This window comes from Balearica regulorum, chromosome 1, assembly GCF_011004875.1.
Source record: "Balearica regulorum gibbericeps isolate bBalReg1 chromosome 1, bBalReg1.pri, whole genome shotgun sequence".
NCBI classification, from domain to species: domain Eukaryota; kingdom Metazoa; phylum Chordata; class Aves; order Gruiformes; family Gruidae; genus Balearica; species Balearica regulorum.
The window spans coordinates 44,273,497-44,292,170 of NC_046184.1; the positions used below are offsets into that span (position 1 = coordinate 44,273,497).

Consider the following 18,674-nt stretch of genomic DNA (forward strand, 5'->3'; position numbering starts at 1 on the left):
TATGATTTAAACAGCACTTGTTATTAAACCTCTGTAAGTACGTCAAGAAGAGGTAAGAACTGACAGATCACAAAATGGAAATTAATTCCCAGAAGTGTAACCATATCTCCTGGGATATGCATCATCATTGCCACCACTAGCTTTGATGCTGGTATGCAGTGCTGGTTTTATATCGTTCCTCTTAAAAGAGTGGCGCTGTGACTCTTATCTCTCTCCAGTTCAAAGATTTAACTTCTGCAGGAATGAAAAACTAATAAAAAGTAACAACATTTTTCAACAATACAGTTGTACTGTTTCAACTGTGACATAGCCTTCCAGGTTACAGATCAGATAATTGCTTATGCAGGGTGTCTGCTAAACAGGCAAAACCAGCAGAAGCCAACTTTCTTACAAAGTCAAATGTTGATTCAAAAATCAAAGTCAGCCACTGACAAACATATCTTTATAAAAAATCCAAAGTCAACATTCATATTCTTTGAATCTGTTTTTTCCAATACAGTCATGAAAAAAGTGATGCTTAAAAAAAATCTGATTTTTACCTGTTTCCACATAATGCCTAAAGGGAAAAACTAAGCTACTTTTGTAAGGAAATTACATTATCTCATTGAAGTGGTTGTATTTGGTCAACGAGGTCAATAACTTACAGACATGATAAAAGGAGCAATGCATAAGAAAGTGTAAGGAATGAACAAAAGCCTACAGCAGCATTTCAGAAAGCTTTTATTCAGATACATGAACAGCTTCATGATGAAATGATCCTTTAAAGTAGACTCCAAAAATGAAGCTGCTTACAGACCAAAATCAGATCAGCAGAGCTGGAGAGATTAGTAGGGCTGGAGAACTAGAATTATCTGAGTTCCCCCTTGCACGTGCTTACAGGGCTTTGGTTTTCCTGGGTCAGCAAAGAAAGAGTGGGTGAACCTGCCCTGAGTTCACAGGGTTTAAAGTCATGAGAGAAGGAAAATAAAGATGAAAGGCAGCACGCTCCTTGCCAGGAACATGAGAACAGTCCTTTCCCAACCCTCCTTCACCTACTCCAACTAGGCGTCCCCTCTGCTATCCTCATCAAAAAATTAACAGTGATCCCCTCGAGTAAATTAATAGTGAAAGAGCAATACTCAGTACAAACCAAATTATTCAAAATCCAACTATTTTAAAGACACCTTTTAAGCCTGGTAATGAAATCCATCTTCGTTCTCTTTTCCACATCATTCAGTAACAATGACCATGTCCTGAAAAAGTTCACACATCTGTTTATCTTCATTTACAGTAGAAGTAGTTTCAGCAAAGCAATGACAGGGTTCAGATGGTGCATGAAGTCACCCTGGTGCCTACAGGATCACAGCTTTTACTAGGAAACCTAGCGCTACCAAGGGAAAGGAGAGCAATCATTTCAGACACATAGGTAACTTGACTCTGCATCACATACACAAAGGGAACAGATTTGGTAAACAAGACCAAGAGAATGATGCTCTGAGCTTATAAGGCATAAATGAGCAGAAGCCAGTATCAGAATAATTCTAAAAATCAGAAGGTTTTGTTGGTTTTTTTTTAAAAATACTTTCCAAACATACTGTACTTCAACCTAAATGTTAATTAAAACTTATGGTATGACTTCAAATATGGGCGTATTTGACATTTCAGTTATTCTGGTACCATATACTAAAATCTGCACATGCAACAGTGTATTATTGTGTGTAGGTATATACACATATTTTAAACATCATCCATGTTTTGAAAGAAAAAAACAACGCAGAAACTCAAATAATTAATTGTATTTTATTTTTATTAAGTAGCTGTTACCTTCATCTTGAAATTTCATCTTTCTAAAGCAAGTAAATGTAATGTAACTTTCATTTCCTCAGCTGATATTTAATTGATACAGCTACATGTATGCAGTGAAAAAGAAATTAGAACTGTGTAATAAAAAGTCCATAACCATGTCCTTTGACAGCACTTCTAGAAAAAGGGGCTTTTTGCAAACTTGGACGCAGTGGAAAAGTAAAACCATATAGGACTCCCACCACTACCTACTTAGAAAACCTTTTGGTATAGCACTTACATTTTGTGTCTTTTGTAATTCACTTGTTGCAAAATGGCCATGTTCAACAGACAGCTACAGAAGAGTAATTTGGAAAATCCGATCATAATTTATATAATATTCTGGTAGGTTCTCATTCAAAATGTAAATAAATGAGAAGGAAACAGTAGCTTCAGCCATACCATGCTTATTTTTGGAGCTAAAGCTTTCAAGTGTTGATGCTGAAGCTAAAGGTACCTCTTTTAGACACTCCTGTGGTCTAAGTATAGAGAATTGCAAGTATCCCAGGAATATTAAGAAAGACAAGAACAGGAAAACAAAATAAAGTTGTTCCTGATACTTTTGCCCTGATGTTTCCATGACAAGCATTACGCAGTCTGGGTAAGACTGGAACAACAAGTTCGCTTGTGATACCATTGTTTTATGAAGGCAAAAATGCTTCTATTTGAAATTTGTCTTTTAGGAATCACTGCTGTATATTCCTCAATAGCTATTACAGACTGAAATTAACAGCCTTGAAAAAAAAAAACAGGAAACATTTATTTTCTATAATTATTATGAAACCCAGATTCTCTCCCATCATTTTATGAAAAATACATTTCAATATCTTTCATAAAGGGTTGGGATCTCTGTATCTCTGAGACAGTAAATAACAACCCTCTGAGATTACTGCACAAAAGTCCACCCCAAAACCAAGCTCAGGAACTGGAAGTTAAAAATTTTAACTATCAACCTGGCCTACACTCTGAATTAAAAAAAACAAACCAACAAAAAAACCCTTATAGCTGACTTGTGTGTGTGTGTGTAAGTCTATTAACAAAATGCATGTAAAGACACAACGTAAATGGAGTGGAAGACACCTCTCTCTGAAGACTTATATATAAACTTGAGTCTTATTTGTGAATTGAGAACTTAAGAATCTGGAAGACACTCAAACTTTGGCTTTACTAAAGTTTGTCAGCGCAGACAAGAAGATACGCTGCAGATAAGACTTTAATATTATTTATCTCGGCAAGAGAAAGAGGGGCATATGTTTACATTCGAACCTTGCCCCAGTTCCCAATATCTGGAAACAAGTTTGCGAAGTCATTAGGGATATAATTAACTTTAAGTGCTCGCTGAACCTGAAGGTCACCAAAAGGGTGGCAAGCACAAGGCAGGGCAGAGAAGCGGCTGCTGAATTGATTCAGTTCCTTTAAAATTGCTTATTCAGCTCGTTGGAGACTCACTAGCGACAGCAAGAGGTCCCTTGAGACTAGTCTGAAGACTGGACAGCAGTCTCTAACTCCTAAAACGTGAGGAGAGGGACCCTCCTAGAAGATCTCCTGCTGCATAGTGGTTCAACGTGTTGTACATACATTTAAAATAAATATGTTCAGTGTGTCCTTCCAGGGAAACAAGGCTTAATTGCTAGCAGGGGCACAAACCAACAGCACAACCCGTCTCCCAACAGCTTTTAACTAATTAGCAATTTCAGCTAAACCCAGCTGGTTTGTTTTTTGGTTTTTTTTTTTAGATCCATAAATGGTGGAGTTCAAATTAATTCCATGAGTGTCTTAACTAAAGGATAATAGGGAGCCAAAAGGCAGAAAAAGTGTCACTGTGTTCATGCAGCTGTGCAAGCTGTCACTTGAAGAAACAATGAAAAAACAATCTCCCCCACAGTCCACAGGATGTAAAAAACCAAATTAAAAATTTACACATTTTTGGAATATGTATTTTAATTGCCTTCTTTTAAAATACCTTTCAGAATTATTTCAGTGATTTTTTTAAAAAAATATAAAGTATCGATACACTTTTAAGTGTACAACTTTGTAAATCATCAAAATTACTAATAAAAAGACATCCATAATAAATCCAGCCAAACAATTAGACTTTCAAGAGATACTTAACTAATAAAAAAAAAAGAAATTTTAACATTGTTCTTTCCAATTTTATTTTTTTAAAGTTGAAGTACACTAAAACTGTAACACCTGATCCTTTTCAGACCTTCTATTGGTTTGAGTGTCTGGGAATATTTCTTTAAATATTTTCTCACTGCAGAAGAGTTTTACTTCAAATTTAAATTCTGTTGTTATTAACTCAGACAGAAGTAGAAATGCTACCTCAAGCTCTCTAGGTGTTCTCAAAAATGTTTTTAGTTTGGGTCTGGTTTTGGTTTTGGGTTGTTGTTGCTGGGTTTTTTTGGTGGTTGGTTGGGGTTGTTTTGTTTCGTTTTTTAAATTTGCAGAAAAAATAATACTTAAAGGCCAGGCAAGCAAATGCATAACTACCTACATATACAACATATCTAGAGACAAAATTACAGCTTCTAATTGATTCTTTAATTTTTAAGGTGCACTTCTTAAAATAACATATTAAAGAAAGGCCTAGCCTTAAATCTTAAATAATACAAACTTGAAGCAAACACAATGGCATTAGAATAACACTGTGCTAAATTCTGTTGTGGTACACAGTACTCATATGCCCTGTGTCAGTGGGCAAGTTTCAAGGAAAATATACAGTCAGATGAATACAAAAGAACAGCCAGTACCCAGCTGCCCCTCAAATACTCTCCCATGCACCCTCACGCTGTCACGCTCTTTATTATTAAAGACATTATTCAAAACCCATATAAATGTAATGATAGAAAGTCACAATTCCACTGGTTTTGAAATAAATACTGTAACCCTTGAAAGCATTTGGTGGAGAGCGTTAAACTGTGTGCAACACGGGGCAGGTGGCTGGGAGGTCTCGCAAGGCAGGAGGAGTCCTGGCTGCCTGGGCAGGGGGCACCCTGCACAGCACCCCGCTCTGCACAACAGAGCATCTCCTCATCCTCTTCAGCGACAACCTCCCTTATCCTCCTTTCTCCACAGCTGAGACACTCCTGCAGTTGTCTTTTCTCCGGAATCTATGATTTACAGAAGAAAATGAAGGCTCCACGTTCAACACTGGAAGCAAAACCGTACAAATTGAACTGGGCCAAGAATACTTTCTCCTGCATGGTTTTAAGATCAATGTAGAATAAATCAAATGACTTGAAAATCAATTAAATCAAACTCATAGGGATGTCTTACTCAGGCACTCTGCAAAATGCCATCCCACGCTGTCAGTCGCTGCTGTGCCTCAACCTTCTGCCTCTAAATGTTTAGAACTGAATGGAGACTGACATAAGAAGACAGGCTTCTATGATGGCATTTAAATTAAAATCAAATCATGACAAAACTCAGGCACTTTCAAGGCTATGTGTCTTTGCAAATTCCAGAAGATTCTCACTGACATCTTTCTCTCCTGGAAAAAAAATGCTGCAGCACTTTCTAAATAGGAATGCTCCCCCTATGAGTCTCAGCCAGCAGCCACACAAAACACCAAGTTAAATAAGGCCAATTAGGATTATTTGGCAAAACTAGATAATTATTGCTCCTGGAATACGTAAGTGATGATTTTAAGACAGCTGATATCAATATGAGATCTGAGGTGAATTTATGATTTCCTCCTGCAGAACATAAAAGTGACATTTCAGATAGCTAGAGATGTTTAAAAAAAAGAATAAAAAAAAATACTTGAGTAACAAATGGCCAAAAGATTTTAAGCAAATGAGAAGGGACATTTCTTTTCAATTTTCACCAGTCTAATCCAGATTTCAGCATTTTTTTTTTTTTTCCTAAATTGTGGACCGGTTTGAAAAGACTTTTTTCTATCCCTCAATATGCAAGAGCTCCTCCAGAGAGCAACAAATCCAGCTTCTGATTCTCCCTCGTGAAGCTGTTATGAAAGGCATTGTGGACAGACACACATCTTGCTTCCAAATTGTCAAATACTCCCAAAGCTACCAAAGTAGTATGCCACAGACTTGAGGAAAAAAAAATACCCCTATGCAAACAGTACTTTGTATCAATTCTAAATACTGTACCTACATGAAAAACATCTTTACGTTTATGAAGCCAACACTCCATTACATACCAACACACCACTGAGCTGGCTGCCCCTAGCCTCCACTGCAACTTGCACACCCAAGGAAGCGCAGTAACTAGAATCACATCTGTTTTCCTTCTCGGTATGCGGGAATACAGAAGAAACAGCGTAGATAACAGTATCTGGTTAATCTTAGTCCTCCTGTGTTCCAAGAAACCTCTGGAAAAAAGCCAGCTCGAGAAATATTTGTACGTAGACGGCCACCTAAACATTAACAGTGCAAAGATGGAACAGGAAAAATTCCTACTCGTGGCGTATGAAAAGCAACTAAGCCTTTATATTTTACCTTATCCATAGAGAGGAAAGATATATGAGAGGTGGCAGAGCCATGCTTAGGTGAAAGTAAACAGTGACTAAGAAGAGGAAAGTAGAAAACATGAAGAGAGCTATACAGGAAACATATGCTAAAATCTATTTACAAAAAAAAAAAAAAAAAGGCGGCAAAGGAGAAAAAAAAAGACAAAGGAGGAAAAAAAAAAAGAAGAAATGGACCCTGGTAATGCCAGGATGAATACAGGATAAAAAATTCAGCAGGAAAGAAATAAAGCAAAACAAAGAGTATTTTTAAAGTGCATATCAAATGCTAACTTCGCTATGCACTTTGTGAACAAGTGTTTCTCTCCTTTACCTTGAAGTCTACACCCTGTAGTGCAAAAATGAAGTTTGAGTTTGAAAAATATCTTGTTGCAGCTGCAGAAGAGCACATACAGTACATACAGTAACTCTAGCTCACTACACTCTCGGTGCTCAGGATGCTTTCCTGTAGCAAGTCTCCATGAATTTGTGGTGATTTACAGAAGTGTCATCACAGTGAATACTTGGGATTGAGTTACACTGGTTGAAAAGACAAGGTAACTACAGCATGGAGGCAGAAACAGAGGAGGAAGGAAAACCATGCTGCTGCCCACCTTCCTCAGCTAATTTCTCACCAACAAGAGGGGATCACACCACTAGCTCATTGTCCCTCCTGCCTTGTGCCAAGAGTAGCATTGCTATAATTGGCTATAGTAGCACCACAAATTCTGATTTTTTAACTGCTGCTTTCTATATCAGTGGAAGTTATTAGTATGGATCTAACTTAGCAAGCTTATTTTCCTCCAACAGCCATGTGTTGGCATTTATATCAGAAAAATTTAAACCAGGATCATTCTTTTATTGTGCTTAAACAGATATTAGCATAGATATAATCACTACATCACAGAACTTATCTTGTTTGTAATTATATTACACAATAATATAGAGACAAATCTCTCTACGAAGCAACATTACTATCACAGTGCAGCTTTTAGCATCACCCAGTAGTACTGAACTCGGTCTCACCCCTCATTAGGTATCAGCAATCTGCAATACATAGCAGTTGTTTACCTGTCCAGTCCACTTTGAACTTCCTTGAGAACACATTTCTTCCAAAAGAAACTCTTACTCTTTATGCAAATTTGATAAGCAGTACCTCATTTGTAATCAAGAGGTTTCAAGTAATTCCTTTTGTACTCTTTTTTCCTGCCATACCTGCTGTTTATGAAAAACCAACATTTTGGTGTCTTAGTATCTGAATTGTATCCAAACAACTCACTGTCATCAACGCAAAGCAGCCTTATGTCTCCAAAGATACCACATGATATTTATACAGATTTCAGAAGAATTCAAGCAGATTTTATCCTGCCTTAGTCAGGGATAAGACTAGAAAAATACACACAAATTAGGATCATTTGCACCAAAATGACGTAGTTTAGGATATCCAACAAAAGACACAGCTGTAAGAAAGGATAAGTAGGTCGTAAGTTGCTTTAGTGTCATTAGAAAGTCTACTGTATGTGACAGAATAGGGTCAAACTCACAATAGAGAAAAATGCTTAAGAAAAAGCTGAAAGAAAATAAAAACTGAGATGCACAGAAGTGATAATCTACACCACACCCATGCTTCCTCCTAGAAAACAACACTCAAAACCAACTTTATTGTGAATTATTTTTATATCAGTTAATTGAATAAATACTGTATTCAATATCTAATGACACTAATAATTCCATAGATTCCACAGTCTAAGAAGAATCTACCACTGCTTCTCTCCAAAACAGCAGTTTTGAATTAGTTGATGAGGCCCTCATAAGTGACAGTATGCCATATGTACCAAGCACTTGCTCAATTCAAAACCTGATTGCTCATGTATCTAGAGCTGCTCTCCCATGTTCCAGTCATATCTAGAAAAAAGGAGTCGATCAGTGGCAACGGGCAGTTACAAGCCGTAGCCAGGAGGGACCTGATGTGTTATGTTTCTCGGGAGACTACCCGAGCTCCCAGGCTTCCGTATGTATCACTCTTCCATATGTCTTCTCTTCCATATGTATCACATTTGACTTCAAAATTCATAGGTAAGATACCTACTTTAAATTGTTCTCAGGATACCAATAAAACCAATGCTCTGTGATAAACGAGTAAGATATTTCCTATGTACTTCACTTCTCAAAGTAGGATGGGTTTTTTTAGACATGAGCTGCACTTTCAAATTCTTTTTCAGCCAAAAATTACAGTGCTCTGAGCTTTATATTGGGCATCAGTCCCTTGAATTTTCATTAGATCCAATGAACTGCTAAAGCATATTAAAAGAAAAAAAAGATACTTTCCACTAAATCATATGTCCCTGAAGAAGATATCTCTGAACTTAAAGTCTAGTAGATTCAGCTTTACAAGAACAGAATACTTACTAAAGAATATGTAGGGTAACAAGTGGAGATGCACACAGTAACCTGATCTGAAGAAGGCAGCTATAGAGCACACACTGTCTTTGTGCATCCTAGAGTGACCAGCTCTCCTAGACTCCCTCATTTGAGCAAACAGGTATCAAATCAGTGAGGTTGTATAACTTCTTCTAACCCATCAACCATATCTTACTGTGTATTTCTGCCAGCTGGTTTTTATCCAAACATCAGATCACAGCTACACAGTAGAAAAGATTAAGTTCTACTACATAATGACATGATTTTAGAAAGGGAGTTTCACCATCAACTTGAACAACTTAATTAGTGTTTCATTATTCTTAGGATGTACATACATGCAGCAAAAACACGTTGAAAACAGTACACTGCCACAATACATCTTTATAAGAAAATGCTAACGGATACTAGCTCACTGATCTTCTCCAGGTTGCTCCATTATTTTCTATAATGGAATTTAGCTTTATCCTCACAGATATCTAACCGATGTTTGGAGGAAAAGGAACTTTTACGTTGCTGATAAAGAATGAGCACTACACTTTGATTTGAGGGGGGGAGATAAGAGACTACCATATTAGCATATTTTCTCTCCCAATCTGGTCTTCTGAAAAGAAACAAGGCAGCAAATAGAAATGAATTAACTTAAACTTCTGATGAATTAACTTAATCTTCCAAAGCCTGCAGTGACCTTTCCACAGCTCTCAAAATAAACATTGCATCTTTACCAGTGTGAACATATAAGAAGTCAGTCATTCTTCTAGAAGAGCTGTTCTTCTTTGGCTGGGAATAAATTTTCTTTCCCTGCTTTTATTTTGTCACATGGTTTGTTTTAGAATATATCCTTCTGAAGTCCTCTTCTCATTTTCTGAGTTGTATTTTTGCTCCTTTTTCTTTTTAATTCTACTCCTCCAGTTAACATTTCCTTGTGTCATTTACAGTAACATCTTGAATCCTGACAAAAACATTCATTTACCTTGTAGCATCTCTATCAGACCAAACCTCGTATCAGTTTGCACAATCAGTTTGTATGTGGTTTACATCACACCACCAACTTCACCTCGTCATTCGCAAATCCAAACTTCTGATTATCCTCCAAAGATCCATTTCTGACTGCATCACTAATTACATCACTTCATACTCAGTTAGTTAAAACCATAGCTGGGAACAAAGATAAAGGAGATGGGAGCCAACCCTGACATTTTTATCAGTCTGCTTTGCCTAAATGTCTTGCTCTTCTAGGATTATAATGGGTTACAGTAAAAGAGTTTAGATGAAAAACACTCCAGTAAGTAATAGCTCTGGATGATCAAGTTATTAAAACTTGGAGAGAAATGGATTAGAAACAACTGCTTTGACACATATTTTGTGGCACCGCCACCCTCAGATACCGTGGAAGAACACTGAACAGTACTAGCTGGTTCAGGCTCATGAAGTGGGAGATGAAGGAGAGGACTCCACCTTAGCACAGGCAGCTCTCTGCAGCCAGGGTTCTGATCAGAGGTACAAGCTATGTCTGAAAAGCAGCCCAGACTTTTTTTTTTTATACCCACATTATCTATGCCAACAGCTGCTGGCAAGCCAGATCAGCTCACTGATCCAAAAGAGAATGAACCCTCCAAACCCCCTGAAGGCTGGTCTTAAGCTAACAGGTCCCACACTGTTGTGTGATCATTAGATAATGCTAGAAAGGGTGTACCAAAGGAGAGAAGGGAATGCCTGCCTATTTCTGCAGTAGTCTCAAGTTAGATCACATTACGCATATTGTGAAACCACACTGAATTCCCTTTGCTAGCTGCTGCCAGATGAGCACTGGTCCCGTCCTTGTACCACAGGCAGGAATCACTACCACCCAGCACCCGCAGCAGTCCCTGCAAGGCAATTAGACTTATAAGTAAACCACCTATCACTGAACATCTGTGTATTCAACTATAGGTTTGCAGACCGTCTCTCACTCCTCCGCATGATCACTCAATTTAGTCTTAAGGGACTGCTACTAAAATAGAGAGATCCTGGGACAACGACTTGCTGAGGCTTCAGCAAACTAGTTTGGCTGGGTTCACTTTCAGGTGTCTGCAGTCTGGAAAAACAGATGGGCGTCAGCAGCAAGGCAGTGGTTACACACAAACCTTTTAAAGTCTGCTTTAAATATTAAGGGAAGGAGGGGATACAACATAGGAAACTGGGCAGGAAGGAAAGCGGGTGAGCTGGGGTTTAGAGCAGCAGAGTTGGTCGAGCTGCTGTTCTTTTCCTAAATGAACTGAGTGAGGAGGCTCTGAACTTAAAAAGTTATTCTAACTGTAATTATATGCTTCAGCCTTTAAAACCTGTAAAATAAAGGTGTATTTTGAAACTGTGCTAAGTCTTATGGTCTATGTGTAACTACGTGTACTAAACATGCCTCCCAAACATAAAAGCAACCATATATCCATTGAACATCTAACCTGTCTCCAAAAGTGAGCACATCTTCAAGAAGAATAAAACCAGGGCAAATCCATGCTATGTTTCTTGTAATACCTTTCCAATCTCCAACTACTTTCATGGATTTTCTGAGCCAGATCCCATTTGTATGTATGCATTCTGCATTTGGATTTTTTTATGTTTCCATCCTCATCCCTGGAACTCATGAGAAATTTTAGTATCTACAGCAACATTTGGCAAACTGTTACTCAGATGTAGTACCCACTGCATGAAGGTATAAACTCTTTCTTCCCTCAGCAGGCATCTCCCTCCCCTAGTTTGTGGCGTTGGGTTTTTTGGGTGTTGTTTTTTGTTTGGTTGGGGTTTTTTTTTTTGCACAAAAGTGTAACTGTCACTGACTTCCAAGTTATTTTTGAAAAATGTTTTTCTTACACTTGCTGGAAGATGCAACTTCTTTCATTCTGGGGAAAATGAAAAAGCATGCGTATTTAAGCAGTAAAACTGTATTGTAGTCTTTAAATACTTGCAAACAAGCTTCAAAATACATCAACTATGCACTCAGAACTAGGTGTGGTACAAAGTCCACAAGAAAATAAATTTTTAACACAAACTTTAATTCTTGAACAGAAAAGAAATTTCTACTATTTTAGATTTATTTCAGATTAATCAGGTACAATACAGAGCAGAGAGAAATAAAAAAGCAAGTATTTTAAAATTCTGTTTCTTAAATGCCACTTTGCAATATTTTTTCTCCTCTATTAACATCTTTTGCATTCTAAAAAGGTATTTGTTTATTCTGTGACACTGAAATAATATACAAGCTTTTAAACTGTAGAAGAGATCTATCAGATTAAAAAAATCATTATATACACCCATATAGTTTTACAAAGGTAAATTTAAGGGTCCTACCCCTTAAATACCATCTTAATGCACAGAAAATTTCTGTTGAAGTCCTCCTGCATTAAAGTTTATTTCCACGTAACTATAATTTTTCAAAGCATTTGATGCTGACTTTTTAATTCATACTAACACGTTGGAGAAAAAAGGTTCCTTTCTGTAAAGCTTTCTGTATATGAAAAAATGGAGAAGAATAGAAAAAGAGAACATTCTATAGAAATTCCACCGGTTCTGGCAAGTTTGAAGAACTTTAATTTAAAACACGTTCATATTACGATTACTTGTAAGCTAATTCACATGATCATAAACTAGATGATCACTAACTTAAGTAGGCAATTCTAAAATTAAACTATTCAAAGAATTTCCAGTAAGCTGAAGCACTGCCACCATTTACAGATCTCAGAAACAACAATGGAAACAAAAGGAGCAGCTGCCTTCCACAGCAGAGTTTTTGCACAAGCTCCATCTGCAACCAGCTGACACTTTATTTCACACTAAACTATGTTCTCTTGCTGTATTTCACCTGAAGTCGGCTTCTACAAGACTAACATTTCTTAAATTGGAAGATGCATTTTTTAGAGGAGACGGGAAGCATATTCAAGAGAAGGTGGCTGTTCCAAAGGAGCGGAAAACTGAAATGGGACAGGAGACTGTGCTGGGGGAGGATGCCATAGGACTGGTGAACACAGCGGAGAGTGATGGGGACAGGGAATACACCTGCAGTGAGAAGCCCTTGGGCCAGACAGCGCAGTTAGCTAAAGCAAAATAAAAATGCCAACAAGTGAGGGCCATGCCACAAATTCACTCAGCCCATTAGCAATTAGCATGGGACCAGTGCCAAAACATGGCTGAAGTGGTGGCTCCCTGAGATAGCCAGTTTTTTCAGAGAAGCTCCCTACCACAAACACATCCTGTACATCTCCCCCATCTCCCACATGAGTGCACTCACTCAGGAACATGTCAGGTAGCAGCAGGTGCAACTTAAGAAGAATAGGTATAATAGAGAGCAAGAGAGAGAGAGAGAGAATCAGGTGTTCAGTGAAAGCACAGCGAGATGGGAAGGTTCCTGCATTGAAAGGAAGCCCTAAGAAGACTTAAGATGGCAGCACAGGAAGCAGAAATAGACTGCTGCATCTCCAATCTGAGCAGCTCTACAAAGCTGAGCAAGAGACAGTTTCACGGGAGAATGAGAAAGGGAAGCACAGGTCAGACTCCCCCCAGCCCTTCGTTAACAAAGTTAGGAAACACCAGAACCCATTCCCTGACTGTCTTCTCTCTTGCACCTTGCAAGAACACAGGAAATGAACAGAAGATGTTCTGTTCAAAAATGCTAGCCCATATCATATAGGACAGAAAGATGACAAGCTATTAGCTGTAATCTTTTCAGAAATATATATATATAAGCTCTAATTTACCCAAATTAAAAGCTCCCTTCCACGAACCAGGAAATGCGCTAAAAATGAAACATACCAGATTCAGCCACAGCCACAAACACACACACATTCTCATGCTTCCCAAGAAAGATGCATCCTCACTAAAGCAGATGGTGGACTCAGCGGGTACTATGGGCCAAATAAAGATCAAATGTCTAACCTCTGGTAATTTATTTTATCATCCTTTTGTCTTCCCCCAGTTTTGCTGCAGCTGCAAATTCTGCTGTCAGTTTTGTAAATAACTTGAAGCTGAGATCCTGGAGAAGCAGTTTGAAGAAAACATAAACTCTACGGGCCTCATCAGATGTAAATATTGCTCCACTCGGGTCAGGTTATCCTTCTCAGCTGTGTGTGGAAATTTATTTCAACAGCTTATCTTCAAAACTCCTTGCACCTTAAAAACACTGCTTCTAACACGTTAGATGTCCCACATCCCACAGGACTATATTCCAATCATATAGAAAATATGCAGGCAGGTCCTGTCCCAGTCTGAGAGAATAAAAAATGGGTAACAGTCTTCAGCAATATTACAGATCTCAGATACTCAAGTCAATAGTGAAAAGCTGTCTTGTGGACAAGGGACATCGGTCTTTCTTCCCTGAACATCTGCCTACATGAGGCTGTAATGCCAAGCCAAGAACATTTATTCAACTTTTTCCTATTGGGGAAAAAAGGCAGGTGTTTTACCACCACTAAACTGAAGAAAGGCTTATATTATCTCAGTTTGTAGGGAAATTCTTGTCATAGACTAGCCAACAAGTAAACGCTTCCAGCATGCATGCAAGGGAGATTACAGCATCAAACATCTGCATAGTGTAGAAAGGTAGATTGCAGAAGTTAGCAGTCACGCAGTGTCCCAGTTATAAAAAGGATATACAAAGCACTTCACTCTATGAACACCCAAAAAAAAAAATTTTCCCAGTGAAAACGACATACAAGCATCTCCAGAATTTTTCCTTTCCCATAAGACTCAAGCAATTAAACCTCTCAAACTCACAGAACTGATCAATAAATGATCTCCTCAGCCTACAATTTCCATCTTTTGCCGCTGTAATAAGTACAGTAACATAATTACATGATAAAATACTACTTTATATTTTATCCAAGTCTTACGCTGGATCAGACATCGCACTGAGTTTAGCAGAATTAATTAAGCTTGTGTTTACCCAAAGGGTCTTTAGAAAGACACTATTACCTTCTGTACTACAAGAACAGTGTGCTGAAAAACATATGCCATGTATTTTCTCAAATCAGTCATTACTTCAGGTTAAAACAGACAACTTCTGGAAAAAAATTGACTTTAGCATATCCTTCAGTGGCCCTCAACAGGCTTCAAGAATAACAACAAAACCACTCCTGGAATTTAGTACTGAGTAAGCTTTAACTAATACCATAACAGGCATCTAACTTCTAAGACTTTGCTCCAAAGCCAAAATAATTAGCAAAAGTCACCACTTCATACCACACCTGAAAAACAAAAGTTTTCAGACTGGAAATACAATTGCAAAATTAATCTCCTACACATAGGCTTATCCCAGGATAATGTTTCAGGCTACTAATAATACGTAAATTTGAACTTTCTCTCAGTGCCTCCTCCCGTAACAACCTTTCTAAAGAAGAAAATAATTTAAAAAAATCATTTGACAGTCATGAACGGTCTTAAATGTTTACATCTTACAGCTACCTAAGATACAATGTAAGAAAGCTAGAAAGAGAAAATGTAATGCACTAACAGTTACGCACACAGCATGCTTCACAACCAACACACAATATAAAGCATCCTCTCTCACTACATGTCCCAGAGGCAACCAGAAAGACAATTTATGAATGCCATCTGCTTCTAGTGCCCCTCTAGCAATGTATTAGCAAAATACGTGTATTTCAAAAATAAAGGAAAAAGTCTTACTCTGCTATATCAAGATATCCACAGGAAGCAGCTGCGTGTAGAGGTATCCAGCCTTCATTATCTGGTTGATTAATATTTGCTCCATTTTCCACCAGAAATTTCACCATATCTACGTTATCATCTATACAAGCCTATAAAGAAAGAAAGATTTAAGAAATAAGTTCATATTAAAGTTGTTATACAATACTGTGCATCTTTAAGCAACATCTTCAGGACAAAAGGTAAGTATTTTCAGGTCTGATGAGGGAGTAGGGTTTATTTGTTGCGGTTTGACAGGAAGAATTTGAGAGAAAAGCAGCAGGTGTTACAGATTTGTAAAAAAAAAATACTTAAATAAATGAATTCAAACAGAGTTTAACAAAACCAACAAATATGATTTCCTCAGGTAAATTTGTTCCCGTTTTCTGAGAAGCCATTTACAATCCCCACTGCAACCTTGTTCTCCAGCACAAAGCGGTTCCCTTTATAATGCCCCTAGGCCCTCGCTCCATCACAGGCCCCGTTCAGCCACTCGAGTGGCTATTACGGTTGAAAAAAACCAGCTACACCATGAAGTAGAATTGTTGTGACCAAGAGATGGGGAGCAGTTTGGAAAACAATACCATAACATGGTTTCAATTATAACGCAGTTGCCACTGAGAAGTATGGAAGGGGATGCTACGTTGCATTTCAACACCCCCCTGCTGTTTTCTACTGCAGCATATTCTATTCCACCATACATCTTTTAACAGTCTATTAATCACCGCTGTTTATAAACTCAAGTATCAATTTGGCACATTGCACAAATATTATCATTTGTGCACATCTCTTAATTACCAAGCAAACAGCATTGCCCACATGCAGAACTACTGCCGTTCTCCAGATCTCCATCTTGACTGGCTCCTATTTTGCCTTTCTTCTCTGTGTTTGAGTATTTTTCTCACAGGGTGCTCAGTGAGTTTACTTGCCAACTTCCATACTGCTGCCCTTAAAAGGGCAGAGCAACAGAGAGAAAAGTCCGTCTGCATTTCAGGACAGTAAGGACTCAAAACCAGCTAGACCCCACAAGACTGGTATTAATTTTTTAGCTTAATAAATCAACAATACTACATAACCAGAAGGCTGAAATGAGAACTTTTACTGCTGGGCTCCTAAATCCTTCTAGAGAATTATGCCTCTAATTAAATGCAATTAAGGTTTAAATTTTATTTTTCAGATTACTTCTACAGCATTAAAGACTGAAAATTATATACTGCTTTATTACAGAAAAAACCCTCAGATTCCCTTATTTAAGCTATTGTGCCTTCCAAGATGAATCCCAAAGCTTTCCTCCATTCTGTAGCGCTGAGGCAACAGCTACACTGTGTGGGAGATGTGTGGCTGCCCCATTTAACCAGCCAAACAAAAACAGCAACAAATTATCCCTCTTTGACCCCATTTGCTTCAGCTAGGTAGGAACTTAAGGCTTTGTTTAGAATGTAACGCTGAACTGTTTAAACAACGAGTCTCATCTGGACTTGTTAATCCATAAACTTGCAGCTAGACTGCAACTAGACTGCAGTACACTGCTTGCATTATTTTTCAGTTAAAAACAAAAACACATTCTTGAGTGAAATAATTCCTAAATCTTCCTACCTTTTCAGGTATTCTTGAACACTTTCTTCCTAAAGGATTTTTTTCAATTATCTTTTTAGTCATATCCATCTTTAAAAGCAGCCAGTCTTTCAATAAAGTAATTTATGAACATACTCCAACAATAAAGAATACAAATTCCTCAAGCATATTGTTTTCAATTTCTTCCACTTATCATCAATGTACAATGCTTATATGCTAGTAACAAGCTCTGAGAGGAAAGAATCGGCTCTCTTTGCAAGGCATTTTGTTGCTTAAATGAAAAGGAACTAAATGCAAGACAACATAGCTCAGGAGGAAAACAAATTCAAAAAAACAGATATTTACACTTAACAGAAACATTAACCCACCCAATATTTCACACATGCCATATATCCAGTTCTCCTGGATATCCAATTTGCCTGACCATTGAGATCTTATGCATGTCATAACATTCATCAGTTTATTATAAGGAAAATAAATTTCTACCAGAAAACTTTGAAACCACCTAAGCATTTTAAAATACAGATCTTTTAATATTACATTTCAATACGCTGCATACTCATGTATCTTAAAATCCTCTAAAATTCATAATGTGTGAAAAAAGGACCTCTTAAATTGATTAGCACTATTCAAAAAAAAAAAAAAGCCAGACCATCTGGTTGTGACACAACCCAACACAGAACAATCCTTGCCCGTTTTTCAAGTATACATAAGAAAAACTGGCAAGACATACTCATAAAAATACTGTTGCTAAGTGAATCAAAAGCTTACATATGCAGCACATTAAAAGACATATGACTAAGTGGCTAAAAATATTTGACCAAATTTGGGCAGTTTATTGTGCCATACATGGCAAGAATCAGGAGAGCTCAAATACACTTCTCGTGTATTATCAGAGATTGCACATTCATGACAAGCAAAGATAAACAATCTGTGAGATTATACATATTAGGATGATAAAAGAGTAACTATTAAGATAATAAAAGAATTTACTTGCATATGCAAATGGCAGAGTACTGGCATTACTAGTGATCACGTTTGTGAGGTTTAAATAATGTTCCTCATAACTTATTATACAATCTGAACAACTGTTCTAACAATTTTATTATGTAACAACAGGAGCCACAGAAGCTGAAGTTGATGAAAGGGAAGACAGTTGTATAATTTTAAAAATACGACCTTTGAGTTTCTTTAAACACAGAATACTTAAAAATGAGCCTTGTACCTGAAATATTTTACAGAAAACCCACTGTGGCCTCCAAGGTTATTACCTATCTTAAGGTGAAGACAAGCAAATGCAATTGATCCTACTGCTAAAGAACACATATATAATACATCCTATTTCTTCTTGTCCCCTTTTTCCCCGTAACAGCTCCACAGGCATGTGTTTGATGGACCCTATCATTCTCAGCACTTTCCATATGAAAGACACCTCTGCCTATCAGCAGGTACCTTAAGTCAGCAAGCCAAGAAACAAATGTTATAAAAGAAATTTTATCTCAACGTTTTTCCATTTCTACTCCGCTTGTCATTGTGCTATCTTCGTAGTCACTTCTAAAAGCGATATTTATCAAGTGCCAGAAGTGCCTCTGTTGCTAAAGACTGACATCTGAACCCCAAAAGGAAAGCTTGTCAGAACAGTATGATAAACTTAAAGAAACAGCCTCCAAAAAGTCTGCCCTTCTAGATCTCAACCTGGAAGTTATTACAAAGGAAA

General features: G+C 37.6%; 2 protein-coding genes across 7 annotated transcripts in view; one reads left to right on the forward strand and one right to left on the reverse strand.

Annotated features, from left to right (window-relative positions):
* Positions 1-18,674, forward strand: part of RPS16 (ribosomal protein S16) — a 321,098-nt gene that overhangs the window by 177,989 nt on the left and 124,435 nt on the right. The window lies entirely within an intron of this gene.
* The window catches only part of PPP1R12A (protein phosphatase 1 regulatory subunit 12A), a 122,803-nt gene that overhangs the window by 60,520 nt on the left and 43,609 nt on the right, over positions 1-18,674 (reverse strand). For all 5 annotated transcript variants that reach the window (XM_075747449.1, XM_075747431.1, XM_075747422.1 and 2 more), the window contains exon 2: positions 15,365-15,495. In XM_075747449.1, coding sequence (XP_075603564.1) covers positions 15,365-15,495 — 131 coding nt within the window. The remainder of the gene's footprint in view (positions 1-15,364; positions 15,496-18,674) is intronic.